This window comes from Thalassophryne amazonica, chromosome 11 (assembly GCF_902500255.1).
Source record: "Thalassophryne amazonica chromosome 11, fThaAma1.1, whole genome shotgun sequence".
NCBI classification, from domain to species: domain Eukaryota; kingdom Metazoa; phylum Chordata; class Actinopteri; order Batrachoidiformes; family Batrachoididae; genus Thalassophryne; species Thalassophryne amazonica.
In genome coordinates this window covers 59,065,596-59,092,614 of record NC_047113.1, presented here as the reverse complement: position 1 = coordinate 59,092,614, position 27,019 = coordinate 59,065,596, and the positions used below count along the sequence as shown (strand labels likewise).

At 42.5% G+C, this 27,019-nt stretch overlaps 1 protein-coding gene across 3 annotated transcripts in view; it reads left to right on the top strand.

Moving 5' to 3' along the window:
* The window catches only part of LOC117520585 (ecto-NOX disulfide-thiol exchanger 2-like), a 260,220-nt gene that overhangs the window by 182,838 nt on the left and 50,363 nt on the right, over window positions 1-27,019 (top strand). For all 3 annotated transcript variants that reach the window (XM_034181900.1, XM_034181899.1, XM_034181898.1), the window contains exons 5-7: window positions 10,628-10,834; window positions 21,135-21,368; window positions 25,812-26,024. In XM_034181900.1, coding sequence (XP_034037791.1) covers window positions 10,628-10,834; window positions 21,135-21,368; window positions 25,812-26,024 — 654 coding nt within the window. The remainder of the gene's footprint in view (window positions 1-10,627; window positions 10,835-21,134; window positions 21,369-25,811; window positions 26,025-27,019) is intronic.

The following is a 27,019-nucleotide window of genomic DNA, read 5'->3' as shown; positions in this document are numbered from 1 at the left end:
CCTTCTTCAGCTTGACGGCATCCCTTACTTCTGGCGTCCACCACCGGGTTTGAGGATTGCCGCCGCGACAGGCACCAGAGACCTTATGACCACAGCTACGAGCGGCCGCATCAACAATGGAGGTGAAGAACATGGTCCACTCGGACTCCATGTCTCCAACCTCCCCCGGGATCTGGGAGAAGCTCTCCTGGAGGTGGGAGTTGAAGACCTTGCTGACATAGGGTTCCTCCAGTCGTTCCCAGCAGACCCTCATGATACGTTTGGGCCTGCCAGGTCTGACCGGCTTCCTCCCCTCCCAGCGGATCCAACTCACCACTAGGTGGTGATTGGTCAACAGCTCTGCCCCTCAATTCATTCGAGTGTCCGAGACACGTGGCCGAAGGTCAGATGATACGACTACAAAGTCGATCATCGACCTCCGGCTCAGGGTGTCCTGGTGCCACATGCACTTATGGACATCATTGTGCTCGAACATGGTATTCGTGATGGACAAACTGTGACTAGCACAGAAGTCCAACAACTGAACACCACTCGGGTTCAGATCGGGGAGGCCGTGCTTCCCGATCACCCCCCTCCAGGTCTCACTGTCGCCGCCCACGTGGGCGTTGAAATCCCCCAGTAGAACAATGGAGTCCCCAGTCGGAGCGCTATCTAGTACCCCTCCCAGGGACTCCAGGAAGGTCGGGTACTCTGCACTGCTGCTCGGTCCGAGACAACAGTGAGAGACCTGTCCCCGACCCAAAGGCGTAGGGACGCGACCCTCTTGTTCACTGGAGTGAACTCCAACACTCGGCGACTGAGCTGGGGAGCAATAAGCAATGCGACCCAGCTCTCCGCCTCTCCCCATGCGGACTGACTGCAATGATTTGCAAATCCTCTTCAACCTATATTCAATTGAATACACCACCAAGACAAGATATTTAACGTTCAAACTGATAAACTTTATTGTTTTTGTGCAAATATTTGCTCACTTTGAAATGGATGCCTGCAACACATTTAAAAAAAACTTGGTACAGTGGTATGTTTGCCACTGTGTTACATCACCTTTCCTTCTCACAACACTCAATAAGCGTTTGGGAAGTGAAGACAGTAATTGTTGAAGTTTTGTAGGTGGAATTCTTTCCCATTCTTGCTTGATGTACGACTTCAGTTGTTCAACAGTCCGGGGTCTCCGTTGTCGTATTTTGCGCTTCATAATGCGCCACACATTTTCAGTGGGCGACAGGTCTGGACTGCAGTCAGGCCAGTCTAGTACCCGCACTCTTTTACTATGAAGCCACGCTGTTGTAACACATGCAGAATGTGGCTTGGCATTGTCTTGCTGAAATAAGCAGGGACGTCCCTGAAAAAGGCAGTATGGATGGCAGTATGTGTTGCTCCAAAACCTGGATGTACCTTTCAGAATTGTTGTTACCATCACAGATGTGCAAGATGCGCATGCCATGGGCACTAACACACCCCCATACGATCATAGATGCTGGCTTTTGAACTTTCCACTGGTAACAATCTGGATGGTCTTTTTCCTCATTTGTCCAGAGGACACAATGTCCATGATTTCCAAAAACAATTTGAAATGTTGACTCATCAGACCACAGCACACTTTTCCACTTTGCATCTGTCCATTTCAAATGAGCTCAGACCCAGAGAAGGCAGCGGCATTTCTGGATGTTGTTGATGTATTGCTTTCCCTTTGCACAGTAGAGTTTTAACTTGCACTTGTAGATGTAGCAACAAACTGTGTTAACTGACAGTGGTTTTCTGAAGGGTTCCCTGAGCCCACGCACTAAGATCCTTTACACAATGATTTTTGTTTTTAATGCAGTGCCGCCTGAGAGATCGAAGGTCACGGGCATTCAATGTTGGTTTTCGGCCTTGTCGCTTAAGTGTAGAAAGTTCTCCAGATTCTCTGAATCTTCTGATTATGGACTGTAGATGATGGAATCTCTAAATTCCTTGCAATTGAACGTTGAGAAACATTGTTCTTAAACTGTTGGACTATTTTTTCCACACAGTTGTTCACAAAGTGGTGATCCTCACCCCATCTTTGCTTGTGAATGGCTGAGCCTTTTGGGGATGCTCCTTTTATACCCAATCATGACACTCACCTGTTTCCAATTACGTTTTCTTTGAGCATTCATCAACTTTCCCAGTCTTTTGTTGCCCTGTCCCAACTTTTTTGAAATGTGTTGTAGGCATCCATTTCAAAATGACCAAATATTTGCACAAAAACAACAAGGTTTATCAGTTTGAACATTAAATATCTTGTCTTTGTGGTGTATTTAATTGATATAGGTTGAAGAGGATTTGCAAATAATTGTGTTCTTTTTTATTTACATTTTACACAACGTCCCAACTTCATTGGAATTGGGGTTGTAATATGACTTACAATGATTGAATTCTGCAGTATGAATCTCCAGAATGTTAATTTTGTAATTCTTTAATCATATTACCTTTAGTTTTGTTCTTAGTTTCATCATATTTTCTGGACTATAAATTGCGTTTTTAGTAGTTTGAGAGGTCCTGCAACTTATACTCTTGTGTGAGTTATATACGGGGGGGGGGGGGGGGGGAAATCACAGTTCCCAACCATGAATTTTCTTTACACTTGAAATGAGAAAAGCAAAGTTAAACTGGCTTTTTGTTTTAAAACATGAGAGAGGTGGAAACGTCCTAACAGTCGGGTCACACTTAAAGCGTTCTTTAAACGAGCAATCGTGATCAATCAATCAATCAATCAATCAATCAATTTTTTTATATAGCGCCAAATCACAACAAACAGTTGCCCCAAGGCGCTTTATATTGTAAGGCAAGGCCATACAATAATTATGTAAAACCCCAACGGTCAAAACGACCCCCTGTGAGCAAGCACTTGGCTACAGTGGGAAGGAAAAACTCCCTTTTAACAGGAAGAAACCTCCAGCAGAACCAGGCTCAGGGAGGGGCAGTCTTCTGCTGGGACTGGTTGGGGCTGAGGGAGAGAACCAGGAAAAAGACATGCTGTGGAGGGGAGCAGAGATCGATCACTAATGATTAAATGCAGAGTGGTGCATACAGAGCAAAAAGAGAAAGAAACAGTGCATCATGGGAACCCCCCAGCAGTCTACGTCTATAGCAGCATAACTAAGGGATGGTTCAGGGTCACCTGATCCAGCCCTAACTATAAGCTTTAGCAAAAAGGAAAGTTTTAAGCCTAATCTTAAAAGTAGAGAGGGTGTCTGTCTCCCTGATCTGAATTGGGAGCTGGTTCCACAGGAGAGGAGCCTGAAAGCTGAAGGCTCTGCCTCCCATTCTACTCTTACAAACCCTAGGAACTACAAGTAAGCCTGCAGTCTGAGAGCGAAGCGCTCTATTGGGGTGATATGGTACTACGAGGTCCCTAAGATAAGATGGGACCTGATTATTCAAAACCTTATAAGTAAGAAGAAGAATTTTAAATTCTATTTTAGAATTAACAGGAAGCCAATGAAGAGAGGCCAATATGGGTGAGATATGCTCTCTCCTTCTAGTCCCCGTCAGTACTCTAGCTGCAGCATTTTGAATTAACTGAAGGCTTTTTAGGGAACTTTTAGGACAACCTGATAATAATGAATTACAATAGTCCAGCCTAGAGGAAATAAATGCATGAATTAGTTTTTCAGCATCACTCTGAGACAAGACCTTTCTGATTTTAGAGATATTGCGTAAATGCAAAAAAGCAGTCCTACATATTTGTTTAATATGCGCTTTGAATGACATATCCTGATCAAAAATGACTCCAAGATTTCTCACAGTATTACTAGAGGTCAGGGTAATGCCATCCACAGTAAGAATCTGGTTAGACACCATGTTTCTAAGATTTGTGGGGCCAAGTACAATAACTTCAGTTTTATCTGAGTTTAAAAGCAGGAAATTAGAGGTCATCCATGTCTTTATGTCTGTAAGACAATCCTGCAGTTTAGCTAATTGGTGTGTGTCCTCTGGCTTCATGGATAGATAAAGCTGGGTATCATCTGCGTAACAATGAAAATTTAAGCAATACCGTCTAATAATACTGCCTAAGGGAAGCATGTATAAAGTGAATAAAATTGGTCCTAGCACAGAACCTTGTGGAACTCCATAATTAACTTTAGTCTGTGAAGAAGATTCCCCATTTACATGAACAAATTGTAATCTATTAGACAAATATGATTCAAACCACCGCAGCGCAGTGCCTTTAATACCTATGGCATGCTCTAATCTCTGTAATAAAATTTTATGGTCAACAGTATCAAAAGCAGCACTGAGGTCTAACAGAACAAGCACAGAGATGAGTCCACTGTCCGAGGCCATAAGAAGATCATTTGTAACCTTCACTAATGCTGTTTCTGTACTATGATGAATTCTAAAACCTGACTGAAACTCTTCAAATAGACCATTCCTCTGCAGATGATCAGTTAGCTGTTTTACAACTACCCTTTCAATATTTTTTTAGAGAAAAGGAAGGTTGGAGATTGGCCTATAATTAGCTAAGATAGCTGGGTCAAGTGATGGCTTTTTAAGTAATGGTTTAATTACTGCCACCTTAAAAGCCTGTGGTACATAGCCAACTAACAAAGATAGATTGATCATATTTAAGATCGAAGCATTAAATAATGGTAGGGCTTCCTTGAGCAGCCTGGTAGGAATGGGGTCTAATAAACATGTTGATGGTTTGGATGAAGTAACTAATGAAAATAACTCAGACAGAACAATCGGAGAGAAAGAGTCTAACCAAATACCGGCATCACTGAAAGCAGCCAAAGATAACGATACGTCTTTGGGATGGTTATGAGTAATTTTTTCTCTAATAGTTAAAATTTTGTTAGCAAAGAAAGTCATGAAGTCATTACTAGTTAAAGTTAATGGAATACTCAGCTCAATAGAGCTCTGACTCTTTGTCAGCCTGGCTACAGTGCTGAAAAGAAACCTGGGGTTGTTCTTATTTTCTTCAATTAGTGATGAGTAGAAAGATGTCCTAGCTTTACGGAGGGCTTTTTATAGAGCAACAGACTCTTTTTCCAGGCTAAGTGAAGATCTTCTAAGTTAGTGAGACGCCATTTCCTCTCCAACTTACAGGTTATCTGCTTTAAGCTACGAGTTTGTGAGTTATACCACGGAGTCAGGCACTTCTGATTTAAAGCTCTCTTTTTTAGAGGAGCTACAGCATCCAAAGTTGTCTTCAATGAGGATGTAAAACTATTGACGAGATACTCTATCTCACTTACAGAGTTTAGGTAGCTACTCTGCACTGTGTTGGTATATGGCATTAGAGAACATAAAGAAGGAATCATATCCTTAAACCTAGTTACAGCACTTTCTGAAAGACTTCTAGTGTAATGAAACTTATTCCCCACTGCTGGGTAGTCCGTCAGAGTAAATGTAAATGTTATTAAGAAATGATCAGACAGAAGGGAGTTTTCAGGGAATACTGTTAAGTCTTCTATTTCCATACCATAAGTCAGAACAAGATCTAAGATATGATTAAAGTGGTGGGTGGACTCATTTACTTTTTGAGCAAAGCCAATAGAGTCTAATAATAGATTAAATGCAGTGTTGAGGCTGTCATTCTCAGCATCTGTGTGGATGTTAAAATCGCCCACTATAATTATCTTATCTGAGCTAAGCACTAAGTCAGACAAAAGGTCTGAAAATTCACAGAGAAACTCACAGTAACGACCAGGTGGACGATAGATAATAACAAATAAAACTGGTTTTTGGGACTTCCAATTTGGATGGACAAGACTAAGAGTCAAGCTTTCAAATGAATTAAAGCTCTGTCTGGGTTTTTGATTAATTAATAAGCTGGAATGGAAGATTGCTGCTAATCCTCTGCCCCGGCCCGTGCTACGAGCATTCTGACAGTTAGTGTGACTCGGGGGTGTTGACTCATTTAAACTAACATATTCATCCTGCTGTAACCAGGTTTCTGTTAGGCAGAATAAATCAATATGTTGATCAATTATTATATCATTTACCAACAGGGACTTAGAAGAGAGAGACCTAATGTTTAATAGACCACATTTAACTGTTTTAGTCTGTGGTGCAGTTGAAAGTGCTATATTATTTTTTCTTTTTGAATTTTTATGCTTAAATAGATTTTTGCTGGTTATTGGTAGTCTGGGAGCAGGCACCGTCTCTACGGGGATGGGGTAATGAGGGGATGGCAGGGGGAGAGAAGCTGCAGAGAGGTGTGTAAGACTACAACTCTGCTTCCTGGTCCCAACCCTGGATAGTCACGGTTTGGAGGATTTAAGAAAATTGGCCAGATTTCTAGAAATGAGAGCTGCTCCATCCAAAGTGGGATGGATGCCGTCTCTCCTAACAAGACCAGGTTTTCCCCAGAAGCTTTGCCAATTATCTATGAAGCCCACCTCATTTTTTGGACACCACTCAGACAGCCAGCAATTCAAGGAGAACATGCGGCTAAACATGTCACTCCCGGTCTGATTGGGGAGGGGCCCAGAGAAAACTACAGAGTCCGACATTGTTTTTGCAAAGTTACACACCGATTTAATGTTAATTTTAGTGACCTCCGATTGGCGTAACCGGGTGTCATTACTGCCGACGTGAATTACAATCTTACCAAATTTACGCTTAGCCTTAGCCAGCAGTTTCAAATTTCCTTCAATGTCGCCTGCTCTGGCCCCCGGAAGACAATTGACTATGGTTGCTGGTGTCGCTAACTTCACATTTCGCAAAACAAAGTCGCCAATAACCAGAGTTTGATCCTCGGCGGGTGTGTCGTCGAGTGGGGAAAAACGGTTAGAGATGTGAACGGGTTGGCGGTGTACACAGGGCTTCTGTTTAGAACTACGCTTCCTCCTCACAGTCACCCAGTCAGCCTGCTTTCCCAGCTGCTCGGGATCTGCCAGGGGGTAACTAACGGCGGCTAAGCTACCTTGGTCCGCACCGACTACAGGGGCCTGGCTAGCTGTAGAATTTTCCACGGTGCGGAGCCGAGTCTCCAATTCGCCCAGCCTGGCCTCCAAAGCTACGAATAAGCTACACTTATTACAAGTACCGTTACTGCTAAAGGAGGCCGAGGAATAACTAAACATTTCACACCCAGAGCAGAAAAGTGCGGGAGAGACAGGAGAAGCCGCCATGCTAAATCGGCTAAGAGCTAGTAGCTACGCTAAGCTAGCGGATTCCTAAAAACACGCAAAGTGAATAATGTGTAAATAATTTAGAGGTGATTCAGCAGGAGTGCTTTAGTTAAGGCACGTAAAGATTACACTGGGAAACAAATCGTAATCTAGATAACTAGATCAATCTAATTGCGCAGATTAAACAGCTAACAGATACAGCAAAACACCGCTGTGCTCCAGAACAGGAAGTGATACAATACCGCAGTGAGAGCCAACCACCAGTAGATGCTGTTACTATTCTGAGGTTTTCCCCATGTCAGGTCCAGTTAAAATGCAATTAGCTGTCAGACTCACTTCAATCATATATGTGAATAAATGTGTGTATTAAATCGCAAAAATGTCTATAGATACAAAGTACTGGGCCGTAAAAGTGCACAGGAACAGACATTCATGATGGTTCTTTGTCCAGCGAGACATCGGCATCAGTTTGGCCAACTGGCGCTCGGCCTGGGTTCGTGTGTCATACATCAAATGGACAAAGTGAGGAATCTTTGGGTAATTTTTGATCCCACGTTGTCCTTTGACCTCCACATCAGGGATGTTACTAGGACTGCTTTTTTCCATCTGCGAAATATAGCGAGGATCCGCCTCATCCTGTTTATGGCCGATGCTGAGACCTCGATTCATGTTTTTGTTTCTTCTAGACTAGATTATTGTAATGTTCTATTTTCGGGGTTACCGCAGTCCAGCATTAGGGGTCTTCAGCTGGTTCAGAATGCTGCTGCCAGACTTTTGACACGTAGCAAAAGGTCTGAACATATCACACCCATTTTGACATCTTTACACTGGCTCCCTGTCTCTGTGAGAGCAGATTTAAAGGTTTTGTTATTGACTTATAAAGTTGTTCATGAACTAGCGCCGTCTTATCTGGCTGATCTGGTGGAACCTTATGTGCCAGCCCGGGCTTTGCGGTCACAGGATGCAGGACTTCTCTGTGTTCCCAGGGTGAAGAAGAAGTCAGGGGGTCAAAGATCTTTTTCTCATTGTGCACCCACTCTGTGGAACAGTCTTCCTGCAACAGTAAGGCAGTCGGAGTCCGTCGACATATTTAAGTCAAGACTTAAAACCCATTTTTATTCTCTTTCTTATGAATACTTTTTATTTTTTATCTGTTTTATTCTTTTACTTCTGTTTTTAATTATGTATTTGAATTTTTTTTATTCATTTTTAATTATTTATTTAATTTTTATATGGAATTGTTCTGTGTGAGGCATCTTGAGGCAGCTTTTGTTGTGATTTGGTGCATTATAAGATGATTAAATTGAAATTGAATTGAAAATTATGTAATTAAATTAATGTGTGCAAACAAGGTTTGTTTGAGTGTGTGTGCATGTGTGTGTGGTGCTGTTACAGTGCAAACGAAAAGACATTCACTTCCACAGCAGAGTAACAATGTTAACAGGAAACATGAATGTTCTGTGAGCTGATTTAAAACTGAACTTCTTGTAATTTTCCATTGGACTGCTCTGTCACTTTGGGAAATGTTCCACGTAGAAAATAATCCACAAGAGGTCAGCACCGTGGTCAAAAAATCCTTTTGATGATCCACCGTTACACAAGGAAAAGACCCAAACAGCTGACTGAGCTCTGGAAAGAGACACAAACAAAATGGTCTGTCATCTCATCACAAAGCTCCTGTCAGGTCCGTAGCTGCTAGGATTCACGAAAGGAACTGATCCAGAGGGAGAAGCCACCCACAAGGTGGACCTGCTGGTTCGTGGCTTGAGCTGGCGTAAGAGGGGGAGGTGACAGGGCGACTGCTCCCTCAGCCACAGCGCAGGATTATTGGCCCCGCTTCTCACCCAAAGTTACGTGGCATAAAATCTGTCCCAAGATGCTTTGCTTCAGAAAGGAGACCTTGGAACCACCAGAATAAGATCACAAGACAGAGAGAGAAAGAAAGAAAGAAACCTGTTCTTTGTTCTGAAGAATACTGTAACATATTTTTTTACGGGAATACCACACTTTTGAATGAAGTTGGATTTCTTTTTTTCTCTCTCTCTCTCAATTTGAAAGAAACCTTATTGGGACTTATTTAAAAGTACAAGGACAGCGCTTTTAACAAGAAGAAGAAAATTAATGATGAGTTTATTTTATAAATGTACTAAAAAAGGAGTTGAAATTACATTTAAATTGCATCATACATTCACCTCACATATGTTCAGTGGCTGAAAGAAGTGGTTTACTTGAATTCTGTGCCCTTATAGTGACATTAATTAACTTGTTAGCTGTGCTCCTTTACACCGCGTGCCTTATAAACGAATAATACAGCAATTTAATCCATTTTGCTTCTTCTTTCATGAAGTGATAAATGTGACTTGTACTCCAGTGCAACTTGTATACATTTTATCTCGCTCTCGCTCTTAAAGATGCATTTTTTTGACCCATGCAACTTATACTCCAGAAAATATGGTAGTTGTTAAAATTCATCAGGTACCTTTTAGTGAAATAAAATTGAAAGAGAGGGTTCAAAAGTTGGAAATGGTAATTGGACCGCATTTATGTAACACTTCTCCATTTGAATCAGAAGCTCAAAGCACTTTATAATGATGCCTCACATTCACACACACTCACACTGTCAGAGTGCTGCCATGCAAGGTGCTCAACTGCACACTGGGAGCAACTTAAGGACCTTGCCCATGGGCCCTTATGGAACTATTCCACAGAACGCTGTTGCTTCCCATTTCATCCCAAATAGCAAATTGGGGCACATTTTGAAGCATCACAGTAACTTCATGATCCATCTTTTGTCAATCTTGAACAAACTTGGTATATGTTGTAGTTATGGCCATCTTCAGCACCAGTTTTGATATTCCCCAAATCGCCGTCATTATGTGGTCACTTCCAGGTGTTCGTAATCTTAACAGCTTCAATCATGTTAAAACATCTTTAAATTGGGTGGTCTGTGAGTACAGCTTGAAACTTGTTTGTGTTCCCTTGTGTTCTAACTGTTAAAGCTTAGGGTTAGTCCACGGGGCGCCGTTCTGCTACGATCCAAAAAAGTGCAAAAATGGGATGAAATGGCTTAATCTGACTTCCCTCCTAACAGGCTAGCTTAAAAAGTGCAGACATGGCAACCGGCCTGAAAACGAAAGAAAGGAGTTGTTCAAGCTGTTCAACTTTGAACAAAAACCACAACAAACACTGCTTCAGCTTCAGATTTTTACACCAGTGAAGCACGATCAAACAGGTTTCAACCATAATCACTTTTTGTAACTGCAACTTTTGTTATTTGAACTTTGAAAGAAAGAGCTTCTTCTTCAGCCTAAATTCAATCTCAGGTTTAACAAAACATGTAAAGTATTTGCCAGCGGAAATATGGATTTCAGCATTTCTTGATGTTACGTAATCTGTTGCAACTTCATTCAATGCAGCTTTATCAAACTTATTATAGTTTACATTTGTTCAGGCGTAATGCGTTAAAACCTGTGTAAGTCAACACATACTTATTAAGCCTGTTGTGCTTTAATGTGTTTAAACAGATCTTCCTCCCCCCGCCACTAGAGAGCGTCCTCCGGGGTGTAAGACTGTGTTTGTTGGCGGTCTTCCAGAAAATGCCACCGAGCAACTCATCACTGAGGTCTTTGGACAGTGCGGTGATATCATTGCCATCCGCAAAAGCAAGAAGAACTTCTGCCATATCCGGTTTGCTGAGGAGACCACTGTGTACAAGGCTCTCTTCCTGTCTGGTAAGGTGACATCCTCTGTAAATCTTTATTACAGTATTTACCAGAGCGGAAGCCACAGGATTTTTTTTTTTTTTTTTTTTGTACTAGTTTGGGACGTCCTGTCGTACTCTGCTGTGACTTAAAAAGTAAGTAAATAAATCCCTTCGGCTTCTCTCTGGTTTTCCACTCAGGGTCGCCACAGCAGATCAGAGGTCAATTTGCATGTTGATTTGGCACAGGTTTTATGCCAGATATGCCCTTCCTGAACCAACTCCATATTACATGGAGAATGGGCAGGGGCGGGGTTTGAACCTAGAACCTGCACTGAAAGCAAGCACATTAACCGCTTGACCACTACCCCTACAAAAAATTCACACATTCCTTATTAATAATACTAATTAGAATAACTATTTATAGAGGACTTTCCCAGGAATCTAAATGGTACACAAAGTAAACTCTAATAATAAAAATAATAAATGCCAATAATAAGAAGTATACTGAAACAATGTAGAAAAATTAGAAATTAAAAGAGCTCATAACACTGAAAAGAAGTGTGACTTATATATGGGCTTTTCCATATCAAGAGGTTTTTTTTTTTTTGTTTTTTGCAGGTTTGACTTATACTCACTCCAGTGTGACTTATATTCTGGAAAATATGGCATTATGTAGTAATAATAATTTTTACAATAGTGAAAATCTATAAATTGTTTCCAGTGAAAATTGGTGTGCTGTACAAATAAGAAACCAAAAATGTTTAAAATTAGGGATGACACAGCCGATTTTTTTCACAGCTGATTCAGTACCAATCCTGGAAAATTCAGTATCTTCCAATGCTGATACCAATCTGATATAGTTTTCCATGTCTGGAAAAAACAAACCTGATCATAAATAAATTTGCCTGGATGTGCTTTGTGAACCAAGCCATCGAACAAAACATCAGCTCATACCATAAAAAAAATACTCCCTGACAACATGACTCTGGTGTGCAGTAGAGGACTCAGATAAGATTTATTTATTTATTTGTATCTCTGATATCCAATTCACCCATCTTAGCCACTATTGGATCAATACAATTCAAAATATCACATTGGTTTCATACAACCCTAGTTGCAACCATGAAGCCTTACACAACATTTTTAAATGAAAATATATCACTCTAAAACTACAAATGAAGTAAGACATTTCAAGCTTAATTGTATCACTGAAATTGGTGACTATAAAAAAGCCGACTCAAACTATATTGGGATTACTGCAGTAAAGGAGAATTTAGACAATCAGAGGTTGTACTTTCACTGTATGACATGCATCCATGGAACCCACATTTAGAGCATGATGGGTCATATATTTAGTTTTATTTTGTTTGTTCCTGAAGAATAGATGGATAGAGTGTATATCTGCACAACCAAATCATCCCCACATGGCTGACACCAGTAAATTTTATGAACAATCTCATGTCAGCTACTCTGGAAAAACACATTTGTCACTGTAGAGATGCAAGATAGCATCATTCATATGTGCATAGTTGCAGCAGAGTTTAGTATTTCTCTTCAAAGCTTCCCGCTTTTCTTGTTCTGGTCAGTGTTGCTTCCTGTTGTGAACATTTCATGTTCATTTTCAACTACGTTCTCAAAGAACGCTTCAGATAACTACAGAATAGTTATGTACATATATATATGTTCCGTAACCGTGGTTAAGAACATTTCCGCTTTGTGCTTCCAATATGGGTTTGACCCCTGGTCCCACAATCTGCCTGTGTCCTAGACAAGACCCTTCACTCTTGTTCAAACTGGCAGTAAAAATCCAATGAAGGTGCCTATCCAATTTGATCCTGACGTTCCAAGTGTGAACAGTCAGAAATCGCAAGAAATCTGTTTTGTTTTTACGTCACGCGTGGCGCTTGCGCCGTGAGACGGGGCATATGCCATCTGGGTTGTCCGTCTGTTCGGCCACAATTCGTTTGCCGCAACGTAGCTCGGCACCTATTGCTCCCAAAAACTTCATATTTGGTGGGTACATGCATTGGAGGAGTACTTCGCATGGGTTCGAAGGCCAGTGACCTTGACCTACTTTTCAAGGTCACCAGTGGTCACAACTCTCAAATCCTTCGCCGCAATGTAGCTTCGCACCTATTGCTCGCAGACACGTCATATTTGATGGGTACATGCCTTGGAGGAGTACTTCGCATGGGTTTGAAGGTCGGTGGCATTGACCTACTTTTCAAGGTCACCAGTGGTCACAACTGTCAAATCCTTCGCCTGAAATTTGTTCGCCGCAATGTACCTTGGCACCTATTGCTTGCAAAAACTTCATATTTGTGGGTACATACCTTGGAGGAGTACTTCGCATGGATTCGAAGGCCGGTGACCTTGACCTACTTTTAAAAATTACCAATGATTGCATTTGTTCGAAGGCTACCGAATTTTTATGGTCACTGTTGGCCACATCCTCTAAATAAATATAATGTCAATCTCCAATTTTTCCACTGTGTATCCCAGTTTACATCAAACACATAGTACTGTGCACGGAGCATTTCATGATGAATGTCTCGAGTTGTTTTTAGTTTTCAAGCCTAATTTGTAGGTGGTATGAAATAAGAATCAAATCATTTTTGCGAATCTTTTTTGGTCTGAATGCACAAATTTTGGGTGTCTTATTTTACATCTGTTTCTTTTCGTTCATTCATTTTCTGTGCATGCTTACTCCAGTTAAATGTCACGGGGGGGGCTGTAGCTTATCCCAGCGGTTGTAGGGAGCAAGGTGGGATACAGCCTGGACAGGATGCCAGTCTGTCACAGAGCCACATATAAACAAACTTATTCACATCCGCACCCATACCTATGATCAGTTTAAAGTTTCCAATTCACCTAACCTACATGTCTCTAAGTGGGACGAAGCCGGAGCACCCGGTGGGAACCCACGCTAACACGGGACAAACATGCAGAATCGATACAGAAAGGACCACGCCAGAAGGGATTTCAGGACCTTCTTGCTGTGAAACAACAGTGCTAACCACTAATCCACCATACCGTCCTGTTACTTTTCATGCTGCATAAATCTCACAGAGGGGAGCTGTGCTGTCTCTCCCTCTGCTGACCACAACTGTGTGACAGCAAAACACACACTCACGCACACACATTACTGTACACACAGAAAAGCACAAACTTACCTGTTAAAATCACATCCAAAAAACATTGACAGAAGACTCAGATTGTTGAATAAAAGTCTTACCCGAGACAAATGATAAATGATGCACTCACTGGGCGCGCACATCACACTCAGCAGTTGTGCATGTGTGTATATTGGCCAATATTTTAGAGGTGTGCCTCAATCTTTCCACATCATTAATGCCTTTTATTCCACAGTGGGTCTTCTGTAACTGGGTTTTAAATATGAGTTATGGCCCACTCACTTTTTATATGTGGATGTAGAGCTGTCACCCAATTGGACCATATATATATATATATATATATATATATATATATATTATATATACACACACACACACACACACACACACACACACACACACACACACACATAAACTCTATATTATATACTCTATATTATCTATATTATAATAGCCGAGTGACCTCTGTGTGTATGTGCATGTGTTTGGCTTCAGTCACAGAGAAACCAGCGAGAGCTGACATTCACCATTTAGTATACTTATGTATTTTTGTTCAAGGATGAACACTGTGAAAATGCAAATTTGATAGAACAAATATTTTTGGAGAAATTAGAGATTTTAGCTGACCACTAAACAATGGACATTGTGCTGCAGTGCACCATGGGAGTTTGAGGTTTTGAGGTTTTAAATGTTATTTTGGTTCATGTTACTTTAACAGCGTTGTTAGTGTTACTGATTTAGGTGTTTTTGTACTTCAGTTAGTTTAGTCGGTTTAGTTAAAGTGTGATGTTGCTGTTGACATGACTGCGTTAAGTGTCATGTTGCTGGTACCATGAGTGAAATGTCTGTTGTGTTTGATGTATTCCACCGCCGTCTGTGTTTGTGTCTAAAAATAGAAGCACCTGCTTATGGCAGAATGCGGAAAAGACAAGAACCTCTTTGTGTATGCTTGCATGCATGTATATAATTACAGACAAACTGAAGACAGCTGGCAATTGCCGTTTGGTTTGCTTAAGTATTTTTGGTCAAAAATGAATGCTGCCAAAACAGAACGTTGACTATTATTTTTGGAGAAACTACAGGTATTAGCTAACGTTGCTAATTACATTCTGGATTAACACACCATTCCAGCAGGGGGCTGTAAATCATCTTTATATTAAGTGTGAGTTAAGTATGAGTGTGTGCGTGCTTGCTTGCTTTTATTTAGTATGTTCAATGTATGTAAATGGACTGCATTTATGTACTTACATTGAACATCACATAATACAATTGTAAATGCGTTAAAAATACATGGATGACACAAGAAAGTGAAAACATTTATTTCCATTGTGAGCCATTTAAAAATCAAATAACAAAATAGAAGTAAAAAATAAAATATTAGTAATAATGATGATGATAATAATAATTGTGTGTATAAGATAACAAGAACCTAAACAATTTCTAAATCCATCAAGACAGTAATTTCACATTAAAAATTACATAATTAACAGAGAAAAAGGGTTGAGTTCTTCTAAAAACTGTTGAGGTCTAAGGTTCTAAAAGCATTTTGGACTCACACACCATACCAACTCATTATAGAACCTTTGCACAATTTAATACCACCTTTGAAAAAGTTCAGCTAGCTATTTTATAAACACTGCCCAATTTAGAGCCTTTGGATCCCCATGAGCAACACACTAGTCATCTTATAATTCAGATCTTGTTAGTCAGGGCTCCGTATGAGTTTAGTTGTAGAATTTGGGAAAAATTGAACTGCAGAGTGACACCAGACATGTGACTGTTTCCATGTGTTCAACTGCGTTATTGTAGCAACCAAAGTGGATGACTGCAAAGGAGGATTGTCAGACAGACACACAGATCAGATCTAGTTACTTGCAAAATGTAATATGGACTGTCAGTCAGTCAGATCGTATTTGAATTAGATATGCAGAAGATATGATTTGAACTGGCAGTCTGAACACAGCATCTCCACTGTTCCCATTACCAACTGCCAGTAGGTACCAGCCTTGGCTGTGGATGTCCCCTTACAACAGCCTGGTGTTCCATCCAGGGGTATTCATAGACTTGTCTCTTGGGAAGATGGCACCAAAGGCCCTCAAGGCCTCTGCACTGCAGAAGGTCTTCTTCTCAACTAAATAAGCAAATATTAATTATTAGAAAGAGAAACATCTCTGATCATCTACAGTTCTTTCATCTCCATTTCCATATCACAGCACCTTCAATGGTCCAGTTGTCTTATATTGTTCCTTCTTGAAGACGTTTCTCATGGAAGCCAGCCTTTTCATATTCAGAAAGAGAATTTAATTTTTTAGTCTGCCTCTTTTCTACAGTGACGCACATTGCTGAAGCCCATATATTAGTCAGATGACAGAGCCCTGCAGTTCTCCCATAAATAACCCCACACATATATATCACAATGTGCAAACAGATTCCAGCAGAGACGCCCACTCAGCCGTCAGTACACCAAGACATCCTCATATGAAATATTGAAGTGTTGAAAAAAGAAGCAGTCAGAGCAAAGATGAAACCCCAAACTTATTTCTCTCCTCTTGTGTACTGTGGCCACAGTCTTCCGTCTATTACGTTGTCTTCTTGGGTGTGTTGTCACGTTCATGAGCATGTTTTTCAATGTGTGACTAACATACAGTCATGCAGAGGTCCAGATAAACACACAGTAATCACTTCAATAAAATAGATGTAATTTGACTTCAAATGTTGAGATGCACCAGGGGTGGGGTCAGAACTGGGGAATGTCCACTGACTGGTCTGAAGTCAGTGCAATCATTGACGCACAAATTGGAGTCCATTTTACTGGAACTCAAACTTTCAACTCTGTTGATTTTTCAACCATCCATCATGTTGTTTCAATTCAACAGTTCAGTCACGATTCTCACAGACTTCCTTTTCCTGTCTTCTTCTTTCTTCTTTGTCTTTCGGCTGTTCCCGTTAGGGGTCCCCACAGCAGATCAGTTGTTTCCATCTCATCCTGTCCTCTGTATCTTCCTCTGTCACACCAACCACCTGCATGTCCTCCCTCAGCACATCCATAAACCTCCTCTTTGGCCTCCCTCTTCTCCTCCTGCCTGGTGGCTCCATCCTCAGCATCTGACTTTGTCTCCAAACCGTCCCACCTGAGCTGTCCCTCTATGTTAATTCCTAATCTTGTCCATTCTTGTCACTCCCAAAGAGAATCTCAACATCTTCAGCTCTGCCACCTCCAGCTCTGCCTCCTGTCTTTTTGTTAGTGCCACCGTCTCTAAGCCGTACAACATAGCTGGTCTTACTACTGTCTTGTAAACTTTCCCCTTCACTCCTGCTGATATTCTTTGGTCACAAATCACTCCTGCCACCTTTCTCCATCCACTCCACCCTGCCTGCACTCTCTTCTTTACCTCTCTACCACACTCTCCATTACTTTGAACAGTTGACCCAAATATTTAAACTCATCTACTTTCACCACTTCTACTCCTTGAAACTGCACTATTTCGCTGGGCTCCCTCCCATTCACACACATGTACTCAGTCTTGCTTCTACTGACTTTCATTCCCCGTCTCTCCAAAGCATATCTCAACCTCTCCAGACTAGACTCAACTTGCTCTCTACTCTCACTACAGATGACAATGTCATCTGCAAACATCATAGTCCATGGGGACTCCTGTCTGATCTCATCCGTCAACCTGTCCATCACCACTGCAAACAAGAAAGGATTCAGAGATGATCCTTGGTGTAATCCCACCTCCACCTTGAATGAGTCTGTCATTCCGACTGCACATACTTCTCTGCCACTCCAGACTTCCTCATACAATACCACAGCTCTTCTCTTGGCACCCTATCATAAGCTTTTTCTAAGTCCACAAACACACAATGCTTGTGGACTCTTTCTGGCCTTCTCTGTACTTCTTCAACAGTATTCTCAGAGCAAACATTGCATCTGTAGTGCTCTTTCTCAGCATGAAACCCTATTGCTGCTCACAGATCTTCACCTGTTTTCTAAGCCTAGCTTCTACTACTCTTTCCCATAACTTCATGCTGTGGCTGATCAACTTTATGCCTCTGTAGTTACTGTAGCTCTGCACATCACCCTTGTTCTTGAAAATAGGAACCAGCACACTTTGTCTCCACTCCTCAGGCATCCTCTCACTTTCCAAGATTTTATTAAAAAATCTGGTTAGAAACTCTACTGCCATCTCTTCTTGACATTTCCATGCCTCCACTGGAATTTCATCTGGGCCAACTGCCTTTCCACTCTTCATCCTCTTCATAGCAGCCCTCACTTCTTCTTTACTAATCTCTTGTACTTCCTGATTTACTCTCACCACATCATCCAGCCTTTTCTCTTGCTCATTTTCTTCATTCATCAGCTCTTCAAAGTATTCCCTCCACCTTCTCAGCACACACTCCTCACTTGTCAGCACATTACCATGTGCATCTTTTCCACCCTAACCTGCTGCACATCCTTTCCAGCTCTGTCCCTTTGTCTGGCCAGTTGGTACAAGTCCTTTTCTCCTTCCTTACTATTCAACTTCTTGTATAGCTCACAATATGCCTTTTCCTTTGCTTTTGCCACTTCTCTTTTCACCTTACGCCGCATCTCCTTGTACTCCTGTCTACTTCTATCCCAAAACTTTTTCGCCAACCTCTTTCTCCTTATGCTTTCCTGGACCTCTTTATTCTACCAAGTCTCCTTGTCTTCCTTCCACTGTCCAGATGTCATACCCAGTACTGTTCTAGCTATCTCCCTCACCACATCTGCAGTACTTTTCCAGTTGTCCAAAATTGCTTCCCCTCCAACCAGTGCTTCTCTCACCTGCTCGCTAAATTTCACACAACAGTCTTCCTCCTTCAGCTTCCACCATCTGATCCTTTGTTGAGCTCTCACTCTCTCCTTCTTCTTCTTTACCTCTGAAGTCATCCTACAAACAACCATCCTATGCTGTCTAACGACACTCTCTCCTGCCACCACCTTAGAGTCTCTGATTTCTTTTAGCTTGTATCTCCTATAAAGAATGTAGTCCACCTGTGTGCACCTTCCTCCACTCTTATATGTTAGCCTGTGCTTCTCCCTTTTCTTAAAGTAGGTATTCACCACAGCCATTTCCATCCTTTTTGCAAAATCAACTACCATCTGTCCGTCCCCATTCCTATCCTTGATACCATATCTACCCATTACTTCATCACCTCTGTTCCCTTCACCAACATGCCCATTGAAGTCCGCTCCTATCACCACTCTTTCATGCTTGGGCACACTCTCCACCACCTCATCTAACACACTCCAGAAATCTTCTTTCTCCTTCATCTCACAACCTACCTGTGGGGCATATGCACTGATGATATTCATCATCACCCCTTCAATTTCCAACTCCACACTCATCACCCTGTCAGACACTCGCTTAACCTCCAACACACTTTTAACATACTCGTCCTTTAAAATGACCCCAACACCATTTCTCTTCCTGTCCTCACCATGGTACAGCAACTTGTACCCACCGCCGATGCTCCTGCTCTTACTTCCATTCCACTTGGTCTCTTGCACACACAATATGTCTGCCTTTCTCCTCTCCATCATATCAGCCAGCTCTCTCCCTTTACCAGTCATACTACCAACATTCAAAGTCCCCACTCTCATTTCCACCCTTCTAGTTTTCTTCTTCTCCTGCTGTTTGTGGAAACATTCTCCTCCTCTTCTTCATCATCTTCACCCAGCAGTAGCCCAATTTCCACCGGCACCCTGTTAGGCAACACCACCGGTGGCGGACATTGTTAACCCGGGCCTCGACCGATCCGGTATGGAAATTCGGTTTTTAGTCTGCATAGTTGGGTTGGGTTGTTTTATGCCGGATGCCCTTCCTAATGCAACCCTCCTCATTTATCCGGGCTTGGGACCGGCACTCAGAATGTACTGGCTGCACACCCCATGTGGCTGAGTTGGACTTCCTTTTCCTGTAACAGCTGATTTTAAGTTTTTTTTGTTTTGGTTTTTTGGCTGACATATAAGGTTCTAAGTGAGCTTACGTCTACCTGGCTTACTGAACCTGTTAAACCTTATGTACCTTCTTGTGCCCTGCAATCACAGAATGTGGATTTGCTCTCTGTTCCTAGAGTTTAAAAGAAGTAATCAGAATTTAGAGCCTTTGCTTACCGTGCTCCTACACCATTTAACACTGCACACAAACCGGTTGATTTTAAAATCTCCTGTAGTCAAATTTTTAAGGCAGATTTTATTTTTTTCTTCACTTTATCATTACTTTTGTTGTTAGTCTGAACTACATTTGCTTGTTTTACTTGCAGTATGTTGTGAGAGTTCTTCATTGTGGTTTTGTTTTATGGCCAAAGCAGATGGTCACCCCACTGAGTCTGGTCTGCTTTAGGTTTCTTTATATATTTAAAAAAAAACAGGTTGGGGAAGGGGCACTCTTATGAATGTGCTTGTTCATGGGGTGGATGCAGTTTAAACCTTGCTCATGTGTAGCACCTTGAAATGACTTGACCCTCCAAAAATAAACTGAAATGAAAGTCGCTGCAACCTTGGTAAACCCAGAAACTCTTCACACTCTTTGTATCTGCAGATATTCCAACTGCATAAACATGGTATTGTTGCACTCTTTGAAATGGTTTTCCACCACACATCATTACGACTGACTTGTGAGTCACAGCAGCCGCTTTAATTAACAGGAGACAGTGTGCAGAAGAGTAACATCTAAGGGAGTGATGCATTGTGCTGTGCACAGACCGGTTTGATGTTTGCAGTCTGATTGGTGCCAAGCTCGTTTAAACCGCAGGCTCGTTTAAACCTCTGTCATAATAACAGTGAGTGATGAGGCTGTTACAGCTACAGGTTACTGTATTTGCAGTGCGCTATTACTAATTACCAATAAAGAACTTCACTATTTTAAAAATTTTACAATGAGATATGACAAGAAACTATGACAGCCATTTTTGTTGTTGTTTGGCTGTTCCTAATTTTATTAATATTAGACATGGTTTGGAATCAACTTCTCTATTTTGTGTCACGTCAGTTGTGTCTTGTTGTTGATCTAATAAAGTACAGTAAAAATAATACTTAGAAATAGGCATATTTACTCACTGCCACACTAAACATGGCACATCACACTGAGCAAACAGTCTGTCATTTTCATCGGTGAATTACAATCTGTCTCTTTTTTGTTTCTAACCGCTTTATGGTTTTCTTGGCAGGATATCGTATCCGTTTGCGCTCCAGCATAGACAAAAAAGACACGGGTCGCCTTCATGTGGACTTTGCCGAGGCCAGAGACGACCTCTATGAGTGGGAGTGTCACCAGCGCATGTTGGCCAGAGAGGAAAGGCATCGGCGTAGGTTAGAGGAGGATCGGTTCCGGCCACCCTCCCCTCCGCCCATCGTCCACTACTCCGAGCACGAGTGCAGCCAGCTGGGAGACAAGATCAAAGGTTGGCACACACGGGTGCTGGCAAACTCCAAAACAAAGCACATAAAACAGAATATGTGCATGAACGCTTAAACAGAAGGAAAAGAGTTTGCTGAAAAGGGCAAATGCTGCCAAATATATACATACATAGTAGAAGATCACATTTTCACATTTTTAACAAGAAAAGAGGTGAAAATGAAGCTGGATCAGTTCATGAGGTCGTTGGAATTCTGTGGGTTCTCTCACACCACCACATGTCAAATGAGGTGGGGAATAAGGGAGGGAAATATTTATTCTTTTCTGAAAAAAGAAAATACAGGTGTGTGTGTGTGTGTGTGTGTGTGTGTGTGTGTGTGTGTGTGTGTGTGTGTGTGTGTGTGTGTGTGTGTGTGTGTGTGTGTGTGTGTGTGTGTGTGTGTGTGTGTGTGTGTGTGTGTGTGTGTTCGTGTGTGTGTGTGTGTTCGTGTGTGTGTTTGTGTTCGTGTTCGTGTTCGTGTTCGTTCGTTCTCCAGGACCAGACATCTCTACTTTACCAAATTAATTTTGACAGATGTTGAAATAATATTGAAATGTGAAATATCCGTTTGCTTCCCTTCTTTCAGCACCTTCTCTTCATTATTGTGTCCTTTTCTCTTTTCTGAACTCTGTTCCTACATTGTTTCCTTATTTTTTCTCTCTTTTCTGTGTGTTTTCTGGGTGAGTGAACATTGTTCATTAATGAGCGACGACACTTCCAGGTGTCAGTCACAATCGCCTAATGGCTGTGACTTTGTGTGTCTCTGCCATCTGTGCGTCTTTTTCACTTCTCCTATCTGGCTCTGGTGCAAAGAACTCTTGGTGGCGTTTCATTTTTTGTAAGCCAAGGATTTGTGTGTGAGCATGTTGAACTGTCTTTGTGGGAACGTTCATCACCATTTTCAGCTGATTCCCATTTGTCTTACTGCGTTTACCACTCAGATAGAACAGGTTTCAGCATTTCAGTGTCAGCTGAAACCACCCAACAAAATGCTGGATATCATAGAAAGCCATTCAGAATATTTTATGCTTTGTTTCTGAATTTTCCTTTTTTTTTCCCATATCTTTCAGCTATCATTAAAATCCACCTTTGTTCTTGGTCAGCCAAATACACACAACAGTAATTTACATTGATCCTCTATATATTGGTGGAAGTGCATCATCTAGAAATTATGACTCATTAGTGTCAATTCACAGCCAGACAGATAAATTGTGACTGCATGCAGATGTTTTGATGTTATTTTGGAACACATCTGACATTTGAAAGTGTAGGTGACACCAAAAATGAGCACAAAAAATTATGAAATATTGATATTTAAAAAAAAAATCCTGAACAGTAAAAGTTGATAATTACCATATTGTTTTTTGTTGTTGTTTGTTTTTGTTTTTTTTTTTGTTTTTTGTTTTTTTTGTGGAGCTTTTTTTTTTTTTTTAAGTCCAGTCTGAAGGTGATTCTGAAGAAACTATGGAGGACACAGTGGACGAGTGGCGGCGGGCCCGGCCCCCAGACAAGAGGCGAGACCTAATCCCCTGGGCCAGGAAGCACACGAGGCTCCCCCAACACCCAAGACTCTCCCAGCACAGCCAGCAGGACCCCCTCCAAACTCCCCAAGATCCCCACCCCAAACACCAAAGCCCAAGATCGTGAGACCACCCAAGCAAGAATAGGGCAACACCCCACCCCACAGAGACCACGGCCCCCAGCACCCGTCCACCCCCCATCGCCAACACCCGTGCCCCACTGCAACCACCCAACCCCCCCAACAGGCTGCGGGACCCTGTGCCTCACAAGCCCCCGAGTAGGTTTCCAAGACCACGGCAGATCCGGCCACGGCAGATCTCCCCACCCCAGAGCCCAAGACATCCACAGCCACCTGGGGCGAACCCCACATCCCACACTCACCCTACCTACCAACCCCACCATAGCTGTTATAGTTAATCTCCCTTGCTGTGTGCAACCCCCCTAAGTGAGCAAAGATAAAGTGTTGCATTAAAAGCAGGGCAGGAGACGGCAGGTGGTAGACTGCCGTGGGAGGTCGTGGCACACAGCTGCGCCACAGACTGCCCTGCAAACCCACCTCCAACACCTGACCGCAAAACTATTTGAACCCTATAATCACTCACTCACTCATCTTCAACCGCTTTTCTGGGTTTGGGTCTCAGGGGCAAGTGAAGTGGTGGTGAGCTGGTGAAGTGCATTAAAAGGGTGTGACATGTGAGGCCCAAACCCAAGCAGCCGGCGGAAAGGAGAGGCACGGTGCAGGGAGTGGGCCACACACACACCGCCCCACCGGTCCCTGCAGCCCACCCCCAGACCCAGCAGAGTCACCAGGGAAACCACACAATGGGGGGGAGGTGGGCAGTCCCAGAAGAGCACCAGAAGCCCAGAGGAAGAACAAACAAACAGGGGGGACAAGGGGCCAGGCAGCCGGAGATGGACGAGCCACCTCGCCCGGCGATCCCCAAACCAGGGAAGGCACGAGATGAGACCCAAGAGCAGCAGGGGCAGCCGAGGAGCCAGAGGGAGACAGGTGGGCCCCACAAACCCCGACAGGCAGAGGCACAGAGGGCCACATATGATCCGAGCCCAAGGGAGAGGCACCGCCCTCCACTCAGGCACCGTCCCCAGGTCACCAACGGCAGAGCAGACAGACCCAACATGAAAAGGAACGATGTCCGCCCAGTCGTCCCCCCCCCCCCCAATAAGGCCAGAAGCCCTGTGGCACGGCACCGGGGCACCCACAGGCAGGTCGGCCAGCCGCCCAGCCCCCACCCCACAGGCACAGAGGCACACCCATGCCCTGCAAGGGATATTGTTTCCTTCTTGAATACAGTTAGTGTACTGTACGTTAGTAGCATAACATTAGTATTAAATATTAGAACCATTCACACAAGGAGTAAATTAATATAGTCTTACCAGTTTCAGTGAGATCATTTTAGTCTGATGAAAACGTATCCACCTTTACAAAATGACATCTGAAAATAATTTAATTCCTTGTTTTCTGGCTGAAGAAAAGTCCATTTGTCACACGGGAGTTTGGTGCTAGGTCACAGCGCCGGCTGTAATCCATTAATTGCGACTGATGGGTCAAGTCTCTGTTGTACCGATCTGGAACCGGCACGGTCAACTACAGGTGTAATCCGTTAATTGCGTCTGCGGCTGATGGATCAAGTCTGTGCTGTGAATGGATCCTCTTGTTCCACCACGGGCGCTTTATGCTGCGCCTCATCTACTCATAACGTCTGTCTGCACACAACAAAATTATCCTATGATCCACAAAACAAAAAAATAAAATAATGTGTAAATGTTCAGTTTTGTCTCTGTGTTGAGTAGAGAAGCCCCAGACACCGTGCATGCTTGCTCATCGATATAATACCCCTGTCACACATAAAATCACGCAGAATGCCGTCAGAATGACAAATTGCGCACATCCGAAAAGTGTCAGGTTTCAGTTCCAAAACATTCTGACAGCCATCTATGAGAGTTCACACAGTTGGTCAAAATCGGCCGTCGGGCCCGAGTATGATGCACATATTCAAAACCCTCTGGGCGCCGTTGAGATGGGACACCTATGCGACGGCGGCCCATGTGCAATCTGAGGACCATCTGACCACAGTTTACAAATTCCGATGGCAGCAAACCGGGCATCCGAAACGATTTGAGCGTATACGAAGGAACCTCAAGATGGATCTGACACGGCAAAGCCTGCCAGTCTGACCTGCACATGCCACGTAGTCCCTCGCACTTGCGCTCACTCCCACTCTGGTCCCGTGTTTGTCATCCAGACATTTGGACATCGGGCAGTCTTCACCACCTTTTATGGCAGTCTGTGTCATCTACCTATTGTTTACATGTACTTTGGATGCCATAGTGTAGGTGTGAACGAGGTAATCCAGATGTGTTCTGACACTGCTGACCACGCCTCTTTTCCTCCTGACTGCATCGGATTATGGCAATATTTGCCATGTCGGGCATGGTTCCTGCACATTCTTGCTATGTGTGATGGGGCCTTAAGTGTTCCACCTGCCAATCAAAAGGATTCTGTCAGCAAGAATTAACCATTGTGACATAAAAAACGTGCATCACCGACCTGAACCACTCAGTGGAAATGGGGCTTTCAGTAGCCTGTAAAAATCCATAAATTAATGTGACTATTAAGATAATGGTTCCGGCGCTGATATCACTTCCTCCTTCTCCAATGTTGGGAATCACCAGGAAGTTTCTTGTTTTTAGTGGTGCACTATTCAAAATCCCAGTATTTATCTCTTCAGTAACTGTGCCCCAAGAAAGGATAAATTTCAAACTCTTGTTTAATTTTAGTCTTAAATACTCAAAAAAAAATTACACATTGTGTCACCTACTCTTTAAAGTCTTGTTGTGGGGTCATTTTCCCCCCCTCTCTGCACAGAGCCTGACTCCTTCCTGATCAGTCTTTTCTCTTTTGACCAGATGACGGTACATTTGCTGAAGCTGTGCGTGTGCTCTTGACCTGGCTGGAACGAGGTGAAGTCAACCGCAGGAACGCCAACAACTTCTACTCCATGATCCAGTCGTCCAACAGCCACATCCGCCGACTGATGGGCGAGAAGTCCCAGCATGAGAAGGAGATGGAAGAGGCCAAAGACAAGTTCAAGACTGCCATGAATGGCATACTTGCTCAATGTGAGTCATCTTATTGGTAATCATTCTCACTCAAAAAACAAAGGAGAGATCCGCACAGCCAGTTAGCTCCCAAACAAACCTTTAATGAAGCACCAAAGTGACGTTTCGGGCCTCGCCCTTCATCAGACATAAGCCTCATTCTCACTCCCAAATTAAAGCTGCAGTGTGTATGATTTTGGGGTGTTTATTCGCAAAAATGGAATACAGTGTTCATAACCATCTGTTCACAAGTAGATATTTGCCTGCAACAATGAATCAATGTGTTTTCATAAAATTAGAATTAGCATTTCATACAGTGCATCTGGTATTTACAGCACATTTCCATATTTATTGTTACAGCATTATTCCAAAATGAATGAAATTCATTTTTCTGCAGAATTCTCCACACAGTACCCACTAATGATAGTGTAAAAAACATTTTTTGAGAGATTTTTGCAACTTTAGTAAAAATAAAAAAATAAAAATAAGAAATTACTTGTACATAAGTATTCACAGCCTTTGCCATGAAGCTCAAAATTGAGCTTGTGTGAACTTGAGGTATTATGTGTATAATTTTGAGGAAAAAAAAAATATTTCATCCAGTTTGGAATAAGGTTGTAACATAAAATATGGAAAAAGTGCAGCTCTGTGAATACTTTCCTGATGCACTGTACATCTTGTTTCCACACACTTTTTTGAGTGTGTCCTTGACAGCTGTTTACCCATCCATTTCTATGGAAAGCTCCTTGATGTCAGATACATGTGTGAAACTCCTCCTTCTACTGTTTCTTCCTCCCTCCCTTCCTGGTCTATTATTGTCCTCAAATATGCTAAAAAAAAATTACTTTTATAGTTAATTTTGGAGATGCACTGTTATGTGTCGGATGCAGCCCGGAGAACCAACCAGCGTTTGAAGGACCCAGTATAAAATAAGCAGAGCACGGTACAAAGGATAACTGAGTTTAATAAACATAACAGTGATGTGATAAATATACAAACAAATAAGTGCGCGGTCT